Below are 20,198 nucleotides of genomic sequence, written 5' to 3' on the forward strand. Positions count from 1 at the left end.
TCTGAATGGTCACTTCCTGCGATTGTGAAACGGCGAGGCTGGTTGCCCGCTGGACGCCTGCAGTCTCGCCCTCGGCCTCTAGAACACTGAGCCTGGATCCCTTTAACCTGCAGAGGTACCCAGGTGAAACACACACACACACACACACACACACACACACACACACACACACACTTCCGGGGTAATGGACTGTGGATGGGACCCATCATGCTCATTGTTTGACACAAAGCTCCTTATCAGGCTCTAATGGAAAAGGTGACAGTCTGTGATTGGCGGGTCAAAGTCCGGCATCAGAACCGGGTCAGAACCCCCCCCCACCCCAGGCCCCGCCCCCAAACCCCAGGCCCTGCCCCCAAACCCCGGTCCACTCACACACCGCCACTTTTATCATCTGGAATGACGTCAGTGTCGGGTTTGTCCCAAAAAGGACATTGTTCTCCCCCCCACACACCCACCCCCCCACACACACACACACACACACTTTACAACCCAAGCGTATACATTAGAGCGGGTGTTTGGACAATAATTAAATCCAATAAATGTGGTTAACGTTTGACCAGCGAGGCCGAGCCTCCGCCGGCTCCGAAGTCTGCGGCTGACTCTCCAGACGTCTCCCAGGAGGTAAGGTTCCTCGCCTCGCTCTCCTGCTGCCGCGCTTACGGGTCCGGACGTGGGTTCGGGTCCGACGCCGATGCGTGGGGGCGGCGGCGGCGGGGGGGTTCAGCACCGGTTCGGTTGGGTCTGTAAACGGACGGGATAGGAAATCGGACGTGGAGTTCAGACGGCTAGAGGTCACGGCGGCGGGCAGAGGAGACAGGAGGCTCTCCGAGGACGGAGGGAGGAACCGGATCTCCTCCGGTCCCGCCTCGGAGAAACTGGTCTCTCCTGGCGTCGGATCGGGGGTCCGGACTCAGACAGGCTCAATGTCACCTTGAGCGTTCAGCTCCCTCCCGTCGGCGCCGTGAGTACACACTCTTCTCCAGATCCCGGGTTTTCTCCTGTGCAGGAGGGGGTTCCGGTCCAGGGCCGCTTTGCATCTGGGGCCCTTGGACCCCTTTTGTATGAAGATGTATTTATATTTGGATGCAGGACATCTATGGAAGATTCCATGTGTCTTTATGACAGCTCGACCGGAAAGCGGCGGCGTCCCTCAGAACGCCATAAATCAACCCGCTTCTGTGAAACTCTGAGATTAGCCGTCTGGATATGACAGGGTGACCTTTAGCCGGCTGTCTCTCACACACACATGTGCAGGAAAGGTAGCCTGTGGAGTGGAAGGCGTTGGTTTCACCTTGGCGTGAGGGGGCGGAGCCTCTTTGTAGGACGCCGACCTGCCTTCCGTGAACCTTCTGAGGAATCCCGCCGTCTCCACGGGAACCGTCTGCCCGGACCTTGGGCTCGCTGACTGATTAACCGGAGGCGGGGCCTCTGCGGCAGGGAGGGTCGCAATCTGCTCACGGCAGCCATGTTTGCCAATAATCAATAATTGCTGATCAATGATCAGTCATCGGTGATCAATATGTCGTTTTTCTCCAAAAGTTTTTTCTGTGGTTCAGTTTTATCTGTTAGCTTATTGCTACTACTACTTCTGCAACTACTAGGACTACTACTAACTACTACTATTACTAACACTACTACTAGTACTACTAGCTACTACTAATACTAACACTATTACTATCTATAACTACCAACTACCACTAACACTATTGTAACCATGTAAATTATGGTTAATTATTGTAAATTAATTATTACTATCTACTTCTACTCATGCTACTGCTTCTGCTAACACTGCTACTATTGAGGAGGTTCTCCAGAACTTTCCAGGCCAGTGAGTAAATGCGCCCCGAAGGTCCTGGTGCTCGAAAGGCACCTTGAAATTTCGTTTTTTCGGTGAAAGCCAGAAGGCTCTGTGAGCAACTGCATCTGCTGCACCTGCAACTCAAACATTTCCGCGTTGTTCCAACGAATGACACCCCATGAGCATACCGACCCCTGAAGATCAACTCTTCCATTTGGACAACAAGCCACCATAAGCTGGATCCACCTAAAACCCCGGCAGTTCGGAAACTTCCCATAGGTCACATGGACGAGGGCTGAAACGTCTTCAAGTGAAGAAATTTGAGTCCAGTTACCAAGACAAGAAGATTTCGCCAAGAACACACCATGACTTGGATGACTGAGGACCTCCAAAGACAACTCAAACATGTCCTTCATGGCTCCTCTTTCTCCTTCCCAGGTTGTGATCATGGCACCGAAGCTGCATCTGCTGCTGCTCCCGCTCCTGCTCCAAACCGTGAGTACCCCGCTCTGCCCGTGGCTCCGCCCATGACTCCGCCCCCTGCCCCGACCGCGGCCACGCCGTGGTCGTCAGTAGCTTCACGTGGTGACCTTCGATTCTGTGCTCCTGTAGGCTAACGGGATCGGCCTGGAGATGAAGAAGGTGCCCTTTGAGAACATGGATCTGGCCGTCCCTGAAGGGACTCTGGTGCCCCACATCATCTGCCAGGTAGACTCACCTGGACTAGATCCTCCTCAGGGACCCGAGCCAAATGAGTGTGAATGGACGGGTGATGTTGTTCTCCCCCCTCTTAGTTCCAGGTGACCCAGGAAGATGTGACGGGGTTCCGGTTGGGCGGCGATGGTCTTGACGCCATCATGATCTCCAGCGACGGCTGGCTCTACTTGGACAAGCCCCTGGACTGGTCCCAGCAGGAGAACTTTGTGATCACGGTGACCGCCGCCGTTTGCCGCCGCGTCTCCACGCTCGTAGCAAGTCAGAGGACCTGAACCGCCGTTTGCTGTGGCTTCTCCAGGTGGAAGCCATGTCGCAGGACAACACAGTGGTGGCGGGACCCGTTCACATCACCATCACCGTGGTGGACATCAACGACCACGCGCCACACTTCAACCAGACGGTGTACACCGCGGCGGTCCGAGAGGGCAGCCTGCAAGGTTTGTGCTAACTTCCTGCTTCCTCTCCTGCCTGCACCCATGAGTCCTTGAGCTCTCTCATTGGTCAGCTTCCCAGGGGGCGTGGCTTGATCTACTGCAGCGTCTCGCCAGGCGTCCCCCATTCTTATTCCTCTATAAACTTCCAAAGCTATAAGTGGATCACATCTGCTATTAGCATGTAGCTGCAAGTAGTAAGAGATGATTTCTCCCTCCAAACCGTCAACTCTTCTGACTCTGTCCTTCTCCCTCCGTCCTGGGCCGGGCAGAAGGCCGCCCAAATTCTGTGCTCGGGTATGTCTCAGGTTTCTGCCCAAATTTGGGTTTCTGTAAACCGGTGAATAGCCGAAACGCGGCGGCTTCGGGCAAAGCAAGGTGTCTGTCCGCATCTCCATCGGCTTGTCTCTTGTGGTTCCAGGTGTCCCCTTCACCCGCGTTTACGCTTTGGATCAAGATGACCCAAATACCCCCAACGCCCAGCTGGTCTACAGCCTGGTCAGCCAGATCCCGGACAAGGACCGCATCCCCCTGTTCCAGATCGACCCCAACACCGGCGAGATCTCCACCACGAGAGAAGGTGCCCGGCGCAGACGCCTGAGCCTGGCTGGAAAACAAAAACCCATAATCTGCCGTCTCTGACTGTAATCCGGCGGTGGAGTGCCACCGCAAACCCAGATTATACAGCTCATCCCGCCTGCCAGAGATTAACGCTGATTGGAGGCAGATTGCCTAAATGTGTCGCGTGAGGTCGAACACTGATTACTGTGCTGAGTATGTGTGTGTGTGTGTGTGTGTGTGTGTGTGTGTGTGTGTGTGTGTGAGAGAGAGACCATGTGAGTGTGTGTGTTCCAATCACTCACCACTAATGGAAAGTTTTATCACATCTGTCAGTCACTGTGAGATTGGAGAAGTTTATCTTTCCCTCTGAAGGCCATTGAACTCCATCGGCCCGGTTGGGGGTGTCAAAGGCCGTGGACGCTTGAATCATTTCTCTCTCTTCTCTGTTGTGTCTCAGGGGAAAACCTGCTGAAGGCCAGGGAGTCCATCCCGTACCGAAGGGGAGAAACTCTCGGCATCGATGTCCTGAAGGAGAAGTTCCAAGACTACTGCCCTGTTCTAACCATCCCTCTTGAGGACAACCCCTTCTTCACCTGTGTGGAGCGAGCAGGTGAGCCCGGAGCAAATCTGCCGCTGTTTCCATGCCCGTCAGTGATCGGAGATGAAGGCGGACCTCCCTCCCATGGACCGAGAGGGAGGTTTTTCAAAGAGGGACAGATGGATGGATCTGGTTTGTGGACATGCGGATCCAGGTGGACAGGACGGAGGGACGCAGTACTAGAGCCTTCCAGATGGCTGAGCTTCTTCATCGGCTTTTCCACAGACAGCTCGGATGAGACAGGAAATAACAAGTCCCATCCTTTTCCTTTCCTTTCCTTTCCTTTCCTTTCCTTTCCTTTCCTTTCCTTTCCTTTCCTTTCCTTTCCTTTCCTTTCCTTTCCTTTCCTTTTATTCCCTTCCCTTCCCTTCCCTTCCCTTCCCTTCCCTTCCCTTCCCTTCCCTTCCCTTCCCTTCCCTTCCCTTCCCCTGGAACATTTTATCAACCATCTTTGCCTTCCCTCTCACCCAGAGATGAGGCGGCAGAATGTGAACCCGCTTCAAGACCCGGACTACACCCTGATTGTGCGAGTGCAGGACCTCGGAGGGGCATCTGAGACAGCGCTGAGCGGCAGCACTAAAGTTCACATCGTGGTTGACCCAAACCTTTGGATCAATCCTGGGCCCGTGACCATCATGGAGAACCTACAGGAAACGTACCCACTGCTCATTGCAGAGGTGTGACCAAGAAACCTTTCACGACTACTCACGCTAAGATACTTTTGGGTACTATAAGTACTACCTCCAAAGCTGGCTAAACCCTTGTCTCTCTGTGATCTAGGTCCAGTCCAACCAACCAGAAGCTGTCTACCGGCTTCTGCAGAAAGAGCGGGAGCTGAAATTTCCCTTCCAGATTTCAGTCGATGGCAAAATCTACCTGACAGAGGCACTGGACAGAGAAGAGAAGGACTCGGTAAGAGATGAAGAATATAGAAGGGCCTCTGTGGAGAACGGGGTTCTCCGGTTTGCTCCCACATTATTGAGGTCCATTGGAGAACCTGAATGGTCTGATGTGAATCAAGGTGACCAGGTGGAGTATCAATTTTGAGTGTTTGTTCCAGTACATCCTGGTGGTGCTGGCACAGGACGAGTATGAGAAACAGGTGGATCCACCTATGGAGATCCTGGTGATGGTGGGGGACGTGAACGACAACGAGCCAGAGTGTGAGAGTCAGCAGACTGTGTTTGAGATCCAAGAGGACGAGATGGCAGGTAGGAGGCAGAGCAGAGACACGTTTGTCCTGATCGTCTTCAACGTCGTTCATGTCGCGCCGACTTTCAGCGGTTTGTTTCACGGGTTCTGGTGGTTCCAGGCAGCCCGGTCGGGACGCTTGTGGCTCATGACATGGACCAGGAGGGGACACTGAACGCCCAGCTGACCTTCGTCATGGCCTCGCAGCAGCCGGCCGCCGCCGCCCCTGCCTTCGCCATCGACGCCACATCCGGCCTCATCCAGACGCTGCGGATTCTGCAGCGGAAGGAGAACAAGATGTACAACCTCAGTGTCAAAGTCAGTGACTCAGGTAACACACACACACACACACACACACATACACACAAATAAACGCTACCTTCGAGTGACGCTGGAGCGCTCACCCTCTCCGCCTATCAGATTTCAGCACAGTGTGTGACGTCATCGTCAAGGTGATCGACGTCAACAACCAGCTGCCGTTGTTCGAGAAGAACGACGTAAGTATGTCTCGCCGTGGTCGTGGTTGCCGGCGGCGACCATGTTTGTCACCCTCTCCCTCTTCTCTCATAGTACGGCGAGCATACCGTGGGTGAGGACACTCCCATAGGGCACACCCTGCTCAGCATCCGAGCCACCGATGACGATGAGCAGGACAGTGGAAGTTCCTTCATCAACTTCATCATCTCCTCCGGCAACGAAGAGGAGGCCTTCACGGTGGAGACCGATGGTTCAGGTGTTGGACACCTGGTCATCGCTAAGGTACACACACACAAGCACAAAGCGATGGTCATACACACCTATGGACCCAAATGTGCACTAGCTGTTAAGTACTTCAAGTGACCTGACATGTGTGTGTGTGTGTGTGTCTGCAGCCTCTGGACTTCGAGTCCTTCCCGACCTACAGGCTCCAGATCGACGCCCGGAACCCGGAGCCTCTGATGAAGGGGCTGGAGTACGGCAGCGGCTCCACGGCCTTCATCTCCATCTCGGTAACGGACGTGGATGAGGCCCCGCAGTTCAGTCAGGAGGTGCTGTACGTGGCGGTGCCTGAAGATACAACCAAGGGAGATCTGCTGGTCACCGTGAAGGCAAAGGACCCCGAGGGCAAGGAGATCCGGTAAAAACACAATCGCCGCATTTCCAGCAGTCTCACACATGAAGAACCTTCAGTGACCAACAGACACATTGGGGTTGATTCTTCTCCTTTGGGCGGCTCCGTTTGAGGGTCATCACTTGCCTCTATCGAACCAACAACCAATCATCTGCCTCTACCTAAAGCCTCACACATCTCATGACAACTATCTTCTGGTCCTCTCCCCCTCCATCCATAAACCTCCTCTCTGGTCCTCCTCCAAATTCAGCATCCTTCTACCCAGATCCTCTCCATCCCTCCTCTGTCCAGGTCCAAGCCATCTCAGTGACTTTATCTCTAGAACATCTACCATGTGCCGTCTCTCTGATGGACTCCTTCCTGATCCTCTCCATCCTTCTCACTGTCAAAGAGGAACCACCTCACCTTCATCTCTGCTGCCTCCAGCTCTGCCTACTGTCTTCTCCTCAGCGCCCCCGAACCATGGCTTCCTCTCACCTCCATCTTCTGATACTCTTTTATCACCCCTGACACTTTTCTCCACCCGTTCCAAACTGCTTGCATACATTCCTCCACCTCTCCTCCATGCTCTGGACCCTTGGTACTTGCACTCCTCCACCTTCTTCATCTCCACTCCCTGTAGTCTCACCATTCCACTTGGGTTCCTATCATTCACACACATATATTCTGTCTTGTGCCTAACCTTCATTCCCCTCCCCCTTTCCAGAGCATACCTCCACCACTGCATGTTCCTCCGTCGCCTCCCTCCTCTCACTACAGATCACAGTGTCATCTGCAAACATCATGGTCCATGGACATCATCTTGCATACATGTCCTGCACCACCCTAACATACTTCTCTGCCACCCCAGACTCATACAACCATAGGTCCTTTCTCTGCTCCCTGTTGTATGCTTTTTCCAGGTCTACAAAGCCCCAATGCAGCTCCCTCTGACCTTCTCAATTCTTCTGTAACAGTATTCTCAAAGCAAATACTGTATCTGGAGTACTCTTTTGAAGCCAATACTACTTGTGTAGTACTCTTTTAGAGCAAATACTGCATTTGTGCTGGGCATGAAAACCTACTTCTGCTCCCAGACACTAACTTATGCTCTCAGTCTAACCCCACTAATCTTCCCCATAATTTCATTGTATGGTTCATCAACTTCATTCCTCTGTAGTCTCCACAACTCTGCAACATCTCCTTTGGTCTCAAAGATCAGCACTAGCACACTTTTCCTCCATTCCTCAGTTGTCCTCTAACCCTCTAAGGTCCTAACACATAATGATATGAAAGCTAATTTAAAGCCCTAGTAGTACCAGGACACTGACTTTTTGGCTGCAGATCAGCAGCAAGGACGTCACCCTGGAATAAACAGATCCTCCAGAAGGGCCCGCCAGGATATGTGATGCAGTGATTAGTAAGAGTAGACGTAAACAGGCCCTCTGGATTGTCAACATCGCCATTCTGGCCTCGCCTCCAAAGGGGGCCTGGTCCCTGGCACAGAGTCTGGATTGTTCTTCTCACATAGAACCTGTGTGTTTGTTTGTGTTTGTTTGTGTTTGTTTGTGTGTTCTTGACCACCGCCTTGTATGTCAGTTTCAAGATGGAGGGTGACGATCAAGGTTGGCTGGAGATCAACGATGTCACTGGAGAAGTCAGGAGCAAGGCAAGGCTGGACCGAGAAATGGTGGAGGTTCTGGAGCTGACGGTCACCGCCTTTGAGAAGGGTGAGAAGAGGTGGACGGGTTCTGCTGATGCTGCGGTCGGTTCCACAACTACTCTTCTAGAACCTCGAGAACGAGATCTGAGAGGAAGCAATCTGCCAAGGGGGTCCTCAGAAGGCCTGGAAGAGATGTTTGTAGAGCATTTATAGAGCCTATTGGTGTCCAGGGGCTACTCGAGGTCACATCGCTGAAGCGTCTCACGTACCTGTGTCTTCATACCATGTTCCCTGTCCCTCCAGAGAACCCCGAGAAGTCCTCGGAGCTCGCGCTGACAGTGAGGATAATGGACGTGAATGACAACGTCCCCAAGCTGAAGGAGAAATCGGCCTTCATGTGCCTTAAGAAACCACAGCCTATTATCATCGAGGCCCAGGACCAAGACAGCGACCCCTTCGCCGGACCCTTCACCTTCGCCTTATCTTACGGCGGCGGCAAGAGGTCGCCCAACTGGGACCTGAAGGCTATTGATGGTGCGACTGGTGTAGCGGTGGGCGAGGGTTGGTGAAGCGGGAGGACAGCGTTGACTGATGGCCATCTTGTTTGTGGCGCAGGCACCAGAGCCAAGCTGAGCCTGAGGAAGACGTTGCAGGACGAGAGGACCTTCACGCTCCCCATCGTCATCAAGGACAACGCGGGGATGGGGGTCACGCAAGGCTTCGAGGGTGAGCTCGGGCTTTTCTATTCAAGGATGTCCTCATTTGGGGACCATGTGCTTCCACCTGTGCTCCTTCTGCTGATTCCATAGCATCGCGTGCGCTAAAGCGCTAATGCGGACTAGTATCTTGAGAACCTCCAACGGGTGCTTCTCGATTAGCATTCACAGCTCACCGACTGGCAGGAAGACGAGAGGAGGATGATACTTTATTGATCCCCATAGGGGAAATTCATTTGTCACAGCAGCGCAGGACAGAGGACAGGTAGCAGAGACATTAGCCATAACAATAACAATAAATATGAATAGAAATAGAAATAAAAAGCAGCTAATTTAGCTTTAAATCCACAGGAAGGTTGACCTGATATCTTCGTCCGATATCGCTACACAGAACTAGTACTTCCCTTTCCTGAGCAGAAGTACAAGTCCTGTGTCCATCCGCCGTCCCCCACAACCAATGGGAAACCAATCACAGGCTGGCGTGGGTTGCCACGGGCGACAGGGAGGGCTGGACCTGACCTGATCTTCACCCCCACTTCCACCATCTCCTACAACCCCGGAGGACTAACTGTTTTCTTTCTGTGTGTGTGTGTGTGTGTGTGTGTGTGTGTGTGTGTGTGTGTGTCCACTCCCCAGTCAAAGTTTGTAACTGCACAGTGATGGGTCACTGCTACGTGGCTGCGGCCGAACGTTCCTTCAGATACGGGGTTGGGCCCACAGTGGGGATCCTGGCCGGGACCATGGGAGTGGCTGGTGAGTAGGATGCCTCCTGATCCTACCTCCTACCTCCTGCCTCATGTCTCCTGCCTCCTTTGTCCTGCCTCCTCCCTCTGGTCTCCTGTCTCCTACCTCTTGCCTGTTGCATCATGTCCCCTGTCTCCTCTCAACTGTTTCCAACCTCTTGCCTCCTGTCTACTGTCTCCTGTGTCCTATCTTCTGCCTCCTACTCATGTCTCCGACCTCCTCTTTCCTACCTCCTGTCTTTGCCTCTTATTTTCGCCTCATGTCTCCTTCCTCCTTCCTCCTGTCTCTTACCTCATGTCTCCTGTCTCCTGTTTCCTAACTCCTCCCTCCTTCCTCCAGTCTCTTACTTCCTACCTCCTGCCTCTTGCATCATGTCTCCTGTCTCCTATCTTCTGTCTCCTACCTACTGTCTCCTTTTTCCTGCCTCCTGTCTCCTATCTTCTGCCTCCCACTCCTGTCCCCTACCCACTCTTTCCTACCTCCTCTCTCCTGCCTCCTGTCTCCTATCATCTGCCTCCTACCTCCTACTCCCGTCTCCTGCCTACTCTTTCCTGCCTCCTACTTCCTACCTCCGACCTACTCTCTCCTACCTCCTGTGTCCTATCTCCTACCTCTCCTGTCCCCTACCTACTCTCTCCTACCTCCTGTGTCCTATCTCCTGCCTCTCCTGTCCCCTACCTACTCTTTCCTACCTCCTCTCTTCTGTCTCCTACCTCTTGCCTCTCCTGTCTCCTGCCTACTCTTTCCTGCTTCCTACCTCCTGCCTCCTCTCTTCTGCCTCCTGTGTCCTACTCCCGTCTCCTGCCTACTCTTTCCTGCCTCCTGCTTCCTACCTCCTGCCTCCTCTCTTCTGCCTCCTGTGTCCTACTCGTGTCTCCTACCTAATCTTTCTTGCCTTCTGCTTCCTACCCACTACCTCCTACCTCCTCTCTTCTGCCCCCTGTGTCCAACCCACTCTCTCCTACCTCCTGTGTCCTATCTCCTGCCTCTCCTGTCCCCTACCTACTCTTTCCTGCTTCCTATCTCCTGCCTCCTGCCTCCTACTCGTGTCTCCTACCTAATCTTTCTTGCCTCCTGCCTCACCCTTTCTGTCTCCTTGCAGTTCTGTTCTTCGTGGTGGCAGTGAAATGCTCCAACAGCGGGAAGAAGACAGCCGTTGCCGACGACGACAGGAACGCCGTAATGTAGCGATGACCTGCTTGCACGTACACACACACACACACACACACGCAACCTTTTTTTACCGCAGCCCCCCCCCCCCCCAAAAAAGATGAATGAATGAAAATCATGATTCTCTCAGTTTGTAAAGCAGGATTTCATACTAAGTGCTTTACGAACATCTGGAGTCCAGATGTGACCCCGGGGTCGCGACCCCCGGCCATGAAGGCGCGCTCTGTTGATTAAGTCGATGTGATTGGGTGGGAATCTCACACACACACACACACACACACACACACACACACACACACACACGGTCCAATCACACCTGTCCGCCTCCTCTCAGCTTAATTTATTGAAATGAAAGTCCTGTGTTAGGATTTTATTTTCTTGGTTTTTGTCACCGACCTTCTGGTTGTTGTTGAGAAGTTGAAAACTTGTGATGGATATGATATATAAATGGGGGGAGGGGGTTTATTAATGTGTAATAAGACGCACCTGCCCCCATTTCCCAATAAAGGACAAGAAAAACAGGAACTGCTCTTACAACAGCGTCTGTCTGTGTGTGTGTGTGTGTGTGTGTGTGTGTGTGTGTGTGTGTGTGTGTTTTCAGCGCGTGGTGCAGCAGGTGATCGCTGACATAAAACATGAGCAACGACTTTTTATCGCTTCTGTCTTTCACCACCACGACTACCTTGCACATTTATACTTTTACGTTTTCACCTCCTCTTCATCCACCTCCTCCACCACCACCTCCTCTTCTTCATCCTCCTCCTCCTCTTCTTCTTCGTCCTCCTCCACCTCCACGTCCTCCTGGTCGTCGTCCTCCTCGCTGCCGGCTTGTTGCTGAGCAGTCAAGGTCAGCTTGCGACTCTGTGACTCATCTATGACAGCGGGAGACGGGCGGCAGATTGTGGCCGATGCTGAAAAGTAGGCATGATTGTTGGGCTTTTTGTGCCTTGTAACAAAGGAGTAAGTAACACACACACACACACACACACATACACACACACACACGCTCATGGTCATGTGGGAGTTGAGCGTGGATACCACATGTTCTGTCAGGTATCTTCTTCAACACATCACGTTTGTGAGTTGTAGGGTGCGTGTGTCTATGTTTTTGGTGTGTGTGTGCGTGTGTGTGTGTGTGCGTGTGTGTGTGTGTGTGTGTGTAATGAGTCATCCAACGTTCCGGAGAGTGTCCGAGTCAAAGGAGTGGATCTCTGCATGGAGTCGGTCCAGTGCTTGGTGTCTGCATTTCGTCCTCATTGGTATCCTGGCAACACTTTCCACAACACACACACACACACACACACACACACAGACACACACACACACACAGTCTTGTGGAGAACAAGTAGAAGTTGGGAGTTTGAGGGATGGAGACAGAAGAGGTGGAGGAGAGACACACAGTAAACAATGTAATGGACGGCGTGGCCTTCGTTGTACACACACACACACACACACACACACACACACACACACACTCTCTCTTCACCCTAATATAGACTGGCTGGACCCGGCTTCACATGAAGGCAGTTTTTAAAGGTCCTGCAAAACACAGCCGAGCGAAAACGTGCAAAACACGTGCAACGTGCAAAACACACACACACACACAAACACACACATAAGCACTTCAACTTCACTTTAAAATCGTTTATTTTTCTCAAATAAAAAAAAAAATCTAATTCAAATCCTCGAGTAGATCAGTGAAAACGGGAAAGTACTTTTACTTGAGTACTTAACCTGGCGGTACTTCTTTACTTCCACTCCTAAATTTACACCCCTCCCTCCATTGTTTACACACACACACACACACACACACACACACACACAGCGGGTCAGTGTTTGTGATAAGTTGCGATGGATCACACGCGTTACAAAATGTCTGCTCCCCTCCCACACGAACAGTGAGCGTGGTGGAGGACGGTTAGGTAATAACACAGTTATTACAGGTCACAGGTCAGGGTTTCTGCTCCACTGACTCACTTCCACTGAGGACTTACAAAACACCGACGCCGGGATTGAACATAATAACAAGATCATTTGCCAGAAGGTCTGTGGTTGGATTCCCACGAGGCCTTCCTGTGTGGAGTTCCTCAAGGTTCCTCAAGGTTCCTCCAGTCCAGGAGGCGCATGGAGACCCGGCGTCGTCCAAACGTGCCGATGAGAAGGTGAACGGTTGGATGTCTCTAGATGCGTCCCTGGGATCACGGCGGACCGTGATAGGAGTGTCTTCAAGTGAAGAAATTCAAGTCCAGTTGGCAAGACAAGAAGATTTCGACAAGAATCCACCATGACCTGGAAGACTGGGAACCTCCACAGAAATGTAGTATTACCTTCAACCACCAGGAGGTGGTGAAGGTCAGCAGACGAGGCCCTTAAAGGCTCTGGAGTGGACGAATCCTTCTACTCCAGTCGAGTATTTCCGATCTTTGTGTTTGCAGATCTGCAGCGAGAGCAGGGAACAGGTTGAGGAACATCTAAAGAGGTGGAGGTATGATCTGGTGAGAAGAGGAATGAAGGTTAGTCGCGACCAGACAGAATAGATGTGTGTGAATGAGGAAGGATAGTGAATATATTGGTAGACGGATGCTGGAATTGGAGGTGTAGAGGAAGACCAAAGAGAAGATTTCTGGACGCAGTGAGTAAGGAATACGGTTAGATGGAGAGGTGAATTCGCTGTGGCGAAAAAGCCCAAAGGAAAAGAAGAGTTTCTTGTACTTCTGTGCCAGAAGGATACTTCTTATACCCCTGAGTCTCTGCATCCACTCATGGATTCATTTGGAAATGAATCCATGTTTGCATTGAGGTGTCCATAAGCAGTCAGGCGGCGCAACAGCGCCATCTAGTGGCAGCATTGATCATTACAGCTGGTGACACAACTGTCCGTGAGACACAAAGTTCAACACACTCTTGTGTATTTACACTCAGCGGGGGCAGGAACCAGTGAGGGCCACACACACCAGCCACACACACACACACACACACACACACATATGGCGTATCGTCAGTGTTTTATTAAACCACTGTGTGTACAAATTTGACCAACATAACTTAGACTGTATACAAACTCCCGCTGGCGCCGCCGTGCCTGGACGGCTGCTCTTCTTCTGAAAGCACATTCTGCGTCCAGATTGTGCCGCTGTCCGGGGATGAGACGACTGAGAGACCATCCCTTTAGACCCACGTCCGAGGAGAGAAGCTGTCAGAACGAGCGGCAGCCGAGGAGCACGCTAGCTCAGGCCGGAGCAAAAACGATAACAGACGCCGACTGGGTTTCGGAATTTTCGACCGACGTCCCTTCCTCCCGCGTGAGGAGACAAAAGGATCAGTAACAGAATCATTCACTTCTTTAGGTCTTTCGTGGGGCGTTCGCCCTCGTCTGGGTTTTTTCTCGTGTCCAACCGCCGGGGCAATTGGCACCTCGAAAGTAACCCCCCTTTTGTCAGAGCGCCCCATTTTCCGCGAGGTGACGGCGTGTGTGTGTGTGTGTAACAGCGTGAGAAAGGTAACATGTTAATTGCCATAAATAATGTTAAATCGTATCATTTGGATCTGAATGATACGGCAGATGTGTGTGTGTGTTTGGTGTGTGAGATCACTGCGTCCCGACCACGTGTGGGTTGAACTGGGAGATGATGATGGTGATGTCGTCGCGGTACATGCGCGCCAGCTCCTCGGGCAGCGACAGCATCTTGGAGAGCCTCTCGTGGTCGACGGTCCCGAACTCGTTGTTGCCGACAGCGTGGCGCATCAGGTGGGTGGCCGAGTTCTGGTCCTCGAACGCCGAAGACACGCGCGCCTTCCTCTCCTCCAGCAGCCCCTGCATCTGTCCCAGGGTGACCCTGTAGCCCCCCACTTTGAGCGGCTGGTGCTGGTGCACGCCGGTCAGGTACTCCCCGACGATCCGGACCACCTCCTGCCGGTGGAGGGTCTCCCACAGCCCGTCGGAGCCGATCACCTGCAAGAACGCGATGAGGGATTACCGTTGGCTCTCACACACACACACACACACACACACTGGGTGGGCTTTACTCTCACCATGAAGCGGTCCTGCGGACGCAGCTTGTGGTAGGTGATCTCCGGCTCGGCCGTCAGGTACGGGGGCGAGTGGTAGTTCGGGGGGATGAACTTGGTGTGCTCGTTTTCGTGCAGCTGGTCGGGCCCCGACTCCAGCACGCGCTTCTGGAGGTCGATGCTCCACTTGAACTTCACGTCCCCGAAGGCGCGGAACGGCATGAGGAGGCCGAGCAGACGGTCCTGGCGGGAGGAAAAGGCCGAGGGTTTGCTGTGGATCTAAGATGCCGAATTTTACCGCCACCTCCCCGCAAGGTGAGAAGACCCTTGAAAAGACCCGGCGTTGGCGTGTATTTGCAGTCCCTATGTCCTCTATTGTAAGTAGCTTTGGATAAAAGCGTCTGCCAAATGCAATGTAGTGTAAAAAAAAATGCCCCCGGTGGACAAAGAGTGGAACTGCAGGTCTGAGTGTGAGGAAGTCCAACGTCTCCGTGGATCCCAAACCCGAAGGCCGTGCCGTCGTACCTGTCGGATCACGGTCTTCCTCTCGGAGGGCGGGTGCTCCCCCCGTATCCGCGACGCCTCCTCGTCGTTCTGGGCGTTGTGGTCGTTGGAGAGCGTGTGGCAGCTGAAGGAGCCGTCGTCCTCCTGGACCCCGAGCACGGCACGGGCGTCGCCGGCGTTGGCGATGTACCTTCGGAGACAGAGAAGAGCTTCAGCCACGATCGGGAGGTCACGACACATATATGTGTGTGTGTGTGTGTGTGTGTTATTCATACAGGTCGGATCCATCGATGTGAGCCACGCACGCTGTGGCGCCGGAGAAGGCCACCCTCAGAACCCAGTAGTGCAGGAAGGCATTGGGGTCTCCAACCTGGACGGAGGACACGGACAAACCGGGGTAGAACTTTAACCCTGGACCTTCTCGTGTGAATCCAAAGATTCGACCGTGACATTCAGAGCTCAGATCATCCGCCTGGCGACGGAGAGAAGGTGGTGTTATGTAACAGCAGCTGCCTCAGGGCGGGGCCTCCTGAGGGAGCTCCACATTGTGAGTGTGTGTGATGGTCTGGAGAAGTGAGGAGGGCGTAGAGGTTCGGGAAGGAGTCCAACAGGGGGACGACACATGGAGATAAAGTCAAACTGTGATGGTTCGGACATGGACAGAGGAGGGAAGATCTGGGTAGAAGAAAGCGGAGGTTGGAGGAGGTCTATGTCCGAGAGGAGGTAGATGATTGGCTGTGGAGACCCGAGAGGGGAGAAGAAGATACAGATTCCTTGTTATGGACCTTCTACTCTCCGTTTATGTTTGGAAGCTTTTCACAAACCCCGTCTGGACCTGCAGCTTCAGAAGGCCTGCTCACGGAGATCGGAGGAAACTGTCGGCGGACGGCGGGTTCTCACCTGGGCCTCCAGGGAGATGTCGCTGTCCAGCCTCTTGAAGGCATTCAGCAGAGCCTCCCTGGTGTCCGGGACATCACCTGGGCTGGAGAAGGAGAGGAGAAGAAGAAGAAAGGGCTTCAGACCAGTCGCTGTGATATTGTGAAAACAACGCGGGGAGGAGGTGGAGGTGCTGCAGGCTGTGGAAGCACAGAGAAGAACCCTGGCAGGGGAGGACGGCGGGTTCTGGCTAATCTCTGGAACTATCTGTTTGAACAAAAACAGCTGGGAGGAAAGTAGGTCATGTGTTTGGTAAACACGGGCTGGGCCAATTAGCCGATCCGACCGGTTGCCACGGGAATACGGACACCACTTCAAGCCGGAGGAGGCCCTGGATCACGTCTCCACGTCTCCGGAGACTCCCACCTTTGAGCTCCGGCCTCCTCCTGCACGTCCCGTGACGGCAGGATGTCTTTGGAGGAGCCGGAGAAGGTCCGGGCACGCTGCTCCTCCTGGAAGCCAAAAAAAGACGGGTGCCAAACTGGCAGGAACTCCCCACCGAGATGTTCCCGAGAGATCTCCTTTCACCAGGTTATTTATACCGGGTCTCCGGCAGGGCTGCTCCTTTGGTGCCGACCTTGAGATGATCCAACCGCTCCCGCTCACCTGGTCAGATCTATCAGCTCCTGCCAGTAGGTGCGCAGGCTGTTGAAGTAGAGGGTCTGAGCCTCCCGGCTGAAGTAGTCGTTGGGGTGTTTGTGCCACTGCAGGATGGGGCTCAGGGCCCGGCCGGCCTCCACCGCCGCCTCCAGCTCGCACAGGGTCTCGTGGGGCAACAGTGACACGGCGATGTAGTAAAAGAGACGCTCGCTCAGCGCCTGGGTGAAGGAGAAGAAGAAGAAGACGGGCTGTGAGCAGGTCATGACGTGCAAGGTTACATGTTGGCTACGGATCGAAAAATCTGGGACAAAAGCAGGGGCTCCTGTGAACCTCATGGATGTGTTTGGACAGTGAGGAACCTGGAGAACCCTGAGGAAGCCCACGCAGACACAGGGAGAACATGAAGACCAGAAAGACCTTCTGTGGGAATCCAACCAGGGACCTCCTTGCTAACCACCACATCGCAATCCATTACATTTCATACAGTGAATGAATTACGACTAAAAGGGTTCGTATTTACACCCGAACTAAACCTTCTCCACAAACATCATCCGATTTTCCGTCACAGGTGCAAAACACAACCTATAATATCCACTGATTCCACCAGCAGGTTCACAAAATCCAACGTTCTTACCTCTTCTATGAATGTCAAAGATGTTGTTGTGTCACGTTAGCTGTTAGCACTGACTGACGAGGAGCGGAGTGTGTCGTACCTGTGCGCAGGCGCAGCCGGCGTGGCCGTCAAACACGCCCAGCAGCATCCCCCGCGTCTGCAGGCAGGTGGCGGCGCTGCGGCGGTCCTCGATGGGGGCGTTGGCCGGCAGCTGGTTGCTCTCGAAACCCATCACCGAGGAGACGTTCTTCCCGTCGAACTCTGGGACCTGGAAACAGCAACATAAGGTCTGTCATTCACACAGCATTCATGTCATTCACATCCCTGGACTATTCGCGACCCTCGGAACAATATTTTGGTGCCCCCCCCCCCCGCCTGAAATCTTTGTATTTTGCATGTTGAGTTTTTTTTCTCATAAATCTGGGGGGTTTTATATAGTGGGTTTTAGACAAAAAAAAACGGGCGAGGAAAAAAATGAAAAAGTCGCTTTGCAATGCATTTTTTGCTTCAAAATTTGAAAACAAAATGATTTTTTGATTGAAAACGTCTAGTGACGTTGTTAAAACAATCTTTTCTTTTCTTATTTCTATAAAAACCACAAAAACGATAGCAAAAAAAAAGGGAAAAATTAAAAAGATTGACTTAATAACCAGAATAGCCACCATTAGCCTTGTAAACATTATACCTCCATATACCTCCATGCTATCAATCAATTTTCTAATAAATTCTAGTGGCAAATTTTCCTGCAGTGACAAGATTTTCTCTTTTTACTCAACAATATTTTTTGGGTGTAATTTCATCAATTCTTTTTTAATATTAATTTTTAATATTAATTTGTCATGTACTTTTTAGAGGAACAGTTCATTACCTTTAAAGATTTTTATGATTTACCTGCGTACCTCCTTTTACACTAATACAAAGGAAAAATTTGGACTTAGTGCTACTTCTAGGTAATAATTTTACTGGTCCAGCCCCCTTGACATCAAACTAGGCCGTATGTGACCCCTGAACCAAAATGAGTTTGACACCCCTGATTCAGGGTCCACCGTGGTCACCTCCTTTCTGTGACACAACAATCAAAATGAGACAAACGAGAATGATGTCCTTTTAGTGTTATTTAAAGTCCCTTCCCCTCCGCCCACCTTGAAGCTGTACTCATTGGCCTTCAGGATGGAGTTGACCTGCGGCGGCGTCAGGTAGTAGCTGCGGAGCGCCGAACCGGTGTGGTAGCGCCTGGCGTGGCCGTGGCCGCGCCACACGCGGGACGGGCGCCTCCAGGACGGCTGCTGAGAGAGCGGACACAGCGGGGGCTGGTTCTGTTGGCACGGCAACAGGCTCGTCGCCAACACCTTGGCCCTGGGCAGATTCCGGAGCAGCGGGGATGTCATGGCCATGGTGGACAGTGCACTGCAGGGACACACACACACACACACACACACACACGACGTAAACACAGGTGTCTTACAGCTCTGACTGTGAGGTTGCGGTTCAATCCCCACCCCCTGTTCTGGGTAGCACCTTGCATAAGAGGAGATACAACTTAATTAATCCTAAGGGAAATCGTTGTGCCAGATGGCTCCAAAAGAAACCCCCCTTCCTGCATTGGACACAGATGAGCCTGGACAGGACAGCTAGGTTGGACACCCCCCTAAAAATAACCCCCCGGCGTGCCAGCACCGGGATCTGCAGAGATGTTTCCCATCCTGCTCTACTGAGCTGGATCCGCTCCGGTTATGTAACATCCACCCACTGCAGGCTCCAAGTATGCGGTGTGCGTGTGTGTGTGTAAACACTTCTCAATGCAGTTTAAATCAACCAAAAGAATATCAACCCCCCCCCCCCTCCCTCCCCAGAGGAGAGGCATCTAGAAAGTTACACTGTTTGTTGACATTCCTAGCATTTCCTAGCTAGCAGCCTCGGGGAGAGAAACACAGATAGGTGGAAACGGCAGACAGGAGAGCGACAGACACGTTTATGTTTGTAATGAAGCGGTGTACGATGGGATAGACGGCTTTTGACGGCGGCTGGGGGGAAGATAAGAAGGGAGGAGGAATGGGGGCGTCTAAGCTAACGGTGGCTACACCCGCTATTATGAAAACAACCGAGGCGCGTCTTCTCGGCTAAAACGCGCCTGTGCAGAACAGAGACAACTACAAATGTGTATAAAAGTCACTCGTGGAGGTGGTGAGGGACCTGCTCCTACCTTCTCGGTTGGATGTCCGGGAGCTGGCGAAGTTCATGTCTTGCCGCCGACGCCTCCCGTCGGTGGAGTGACGGAGCGTCGAGGCGGACGCCGGTGGGCGGAACCCGGCGCCCATGACGTCATCCCCGGCGCACATACCGCCGGAAGTCCCTTTCAAAGTAAGAGCTCCCCACTTCCGGTGGAGGAGGGTCACTACAGACACTCATTTCACTCATCACCATCCTACAAAATAAGTGTTTTCAAAAGATACGTAAATTATTTTAAAACTGGAAAAAAAATAATAAAAATAAAAATCGAGTAAAAGGTTTATTTAATTTAACTTCCTGGAAGTGTTCCCTCAAATGCTTGTTTATTGGCCCCATTGGCCTGCGATCTTTCAAATAGATATATTATTAAAGTTCAACAAAAGAAAACAAAGTGGAGATGCTATTATTATCCCAGGGGATAGTGTTAATAAATAACTGTTACAAGCATTTGGGTCACCAGAGACAGGCTAATAATAGTGTCTTTACGAGGACAAGTCCTGGTAAAGTATGAAGTCTAAAGTTTAATGTCCTCAACTGGGGACTCGGCCCCTGGAAGTTAAGGTCAATGTTGCAAAGTTGCAGAGAAACTTAACTCCCTGACATGCGATGGACCTTCAAAAATCATTTAA

General features: G+C 52.3%; 2 protein-coding genes across 2 annotated transcripts; one reads left to right on the forward strand and one right to left on the reverse strand.

Annotated features, from left to right (window-relative positions):
* Window positions 1-481: 481 nt before the first annotated feature.
* Window positions 482-11,198, forward strand: cdh17 (cadherin 17, LI cadherin (liver-intestine)). Its single transcript, XM_086155919.1, has 19 exons — window positions 482-621; window positions 2,237-2,293; window positions 2,411-2,506; window positions 2,593-2,730; window positions 2,814-2,952; window positions 3,368-3,526; window positions 3,965-4,117; window positions 4,577-4,782; window positions 4,886-5,017; window positions 5,166-5,316; window positions 5,418-5,627; window positions 5,717-5,793; window positions 5,867-6,055; window positions 6,169-6,413; window positions 7,986-8,116; window positions 8,353-8,583; window positions 8,665-8,775; window positions 9,402-9,518; window positions 10,612-11,198. The coding sequence occupies exons 2-19, from the start codon at window positions 2,246-2,248 to the stop codon at window positions 10,695-10,697; spliced, it is 2,619 nt and encodes an 872-aa protein (XP_086012045.1). The 5' UTR covers window positions 482-621; window positions 2,237-2,245; the 3' UTR covers window positions 10,698-11,198.
* A 2,470-nt stretch (window positions 11,199-13,668) lies between these two features.
* Window positions 13,669-19,679, reverse strand: pdp1 (pyruvate dehydrogenase phosphatase catalytic subunit 1). Its single transcript, XM_086155340.1, has 9 exons — window positions 19,544-19,679; window positions 18,483-18,747; window positions 17,441-17,608; window positions 16,734-16,945; window positions 16,092-16,173; window positions 15,467-15,561; window positions 15,213-15,381; window positions 14,712-14,930; window positions 13,669-14,631 (listed from the first exon to the last, which is right to left on the reverse strand). The coding sequence occupies exons 2-9, from the start codon at window positions 18,732-18,734 to the stop codon at window positions 14,269-14,271; spliced, it is 1,560 nt and encodes a 519-aa protein (XP_086011466.1). The 5' UTR covers window positions 18,735-18,747; window positions 19,544-19,679; the 3' UTR covers window positions 13,669-14,268.
* Between the last annotated feature and the right edge of the window lie 519 nt (window positions 19,680-20,198).

The sequence above is a fragment of the Fistularia commersonii genome, chromosome 11 (assembly GCF_037954325.1).
Source record: "Fistularia commersonii isolate RoL2024-O1a breed Wild chromosome 11, RoL_Fcom_v1.0, whole genome shotgun sequence".
NCBI classification, from domain to species: Eukaryota; Metazoa; Chordata; class Actinopteri; order Syngnathiformes; family Fistulariidae; genus Fistularia; species Fistularia commersonii.

Bases quoted from the DNA above. Each gene is read 5' to 3' on its own strand.
- pdp1 (XM_086155340.1), bottom strand. From the start codon at position 18,734: ATGGCCATGACATCCCCGCTGCTCCGGAATCTGCCCAGGGCCAAGGTG. The intron at 17,609-18,482 runs GTGGGCGGAGGG...TGCTGTTTCCAG, and splicing joins CCAATGAGTACAGCTTCAAG to GTCCCAGAGTTCGACGGGAA. The intron at 14,931-15,212 runs GTACGACGGCAC...TCCTCCCGCCAG, and splicing joins GGAAGACCGTGATCCGACAG to GACCGTCTGCTCGGCCTCCT.
- cdh17 (XM_086155919.1), top strand. From the start codon at position 2,246: ATGGCACCGAAGCTGCATCTGCTGCTGCTCCCGCTCCTGCTCCAAACC. The intron at 2,507-2,592 runs GTAGACTCACCT...CCCCCCTCTTAG, and splicing joins TGCCCCACATCATCTGCCAG to TTCCAGGTGACCCAGGAAGA. The intron at 6,414-7,985 runs GTAAAAACACAA...CTTGTATGTCAG, and splicing joins CCCGAGGGCAAGGAGATCCG to TTTCAAGATGGAGGGTGACG.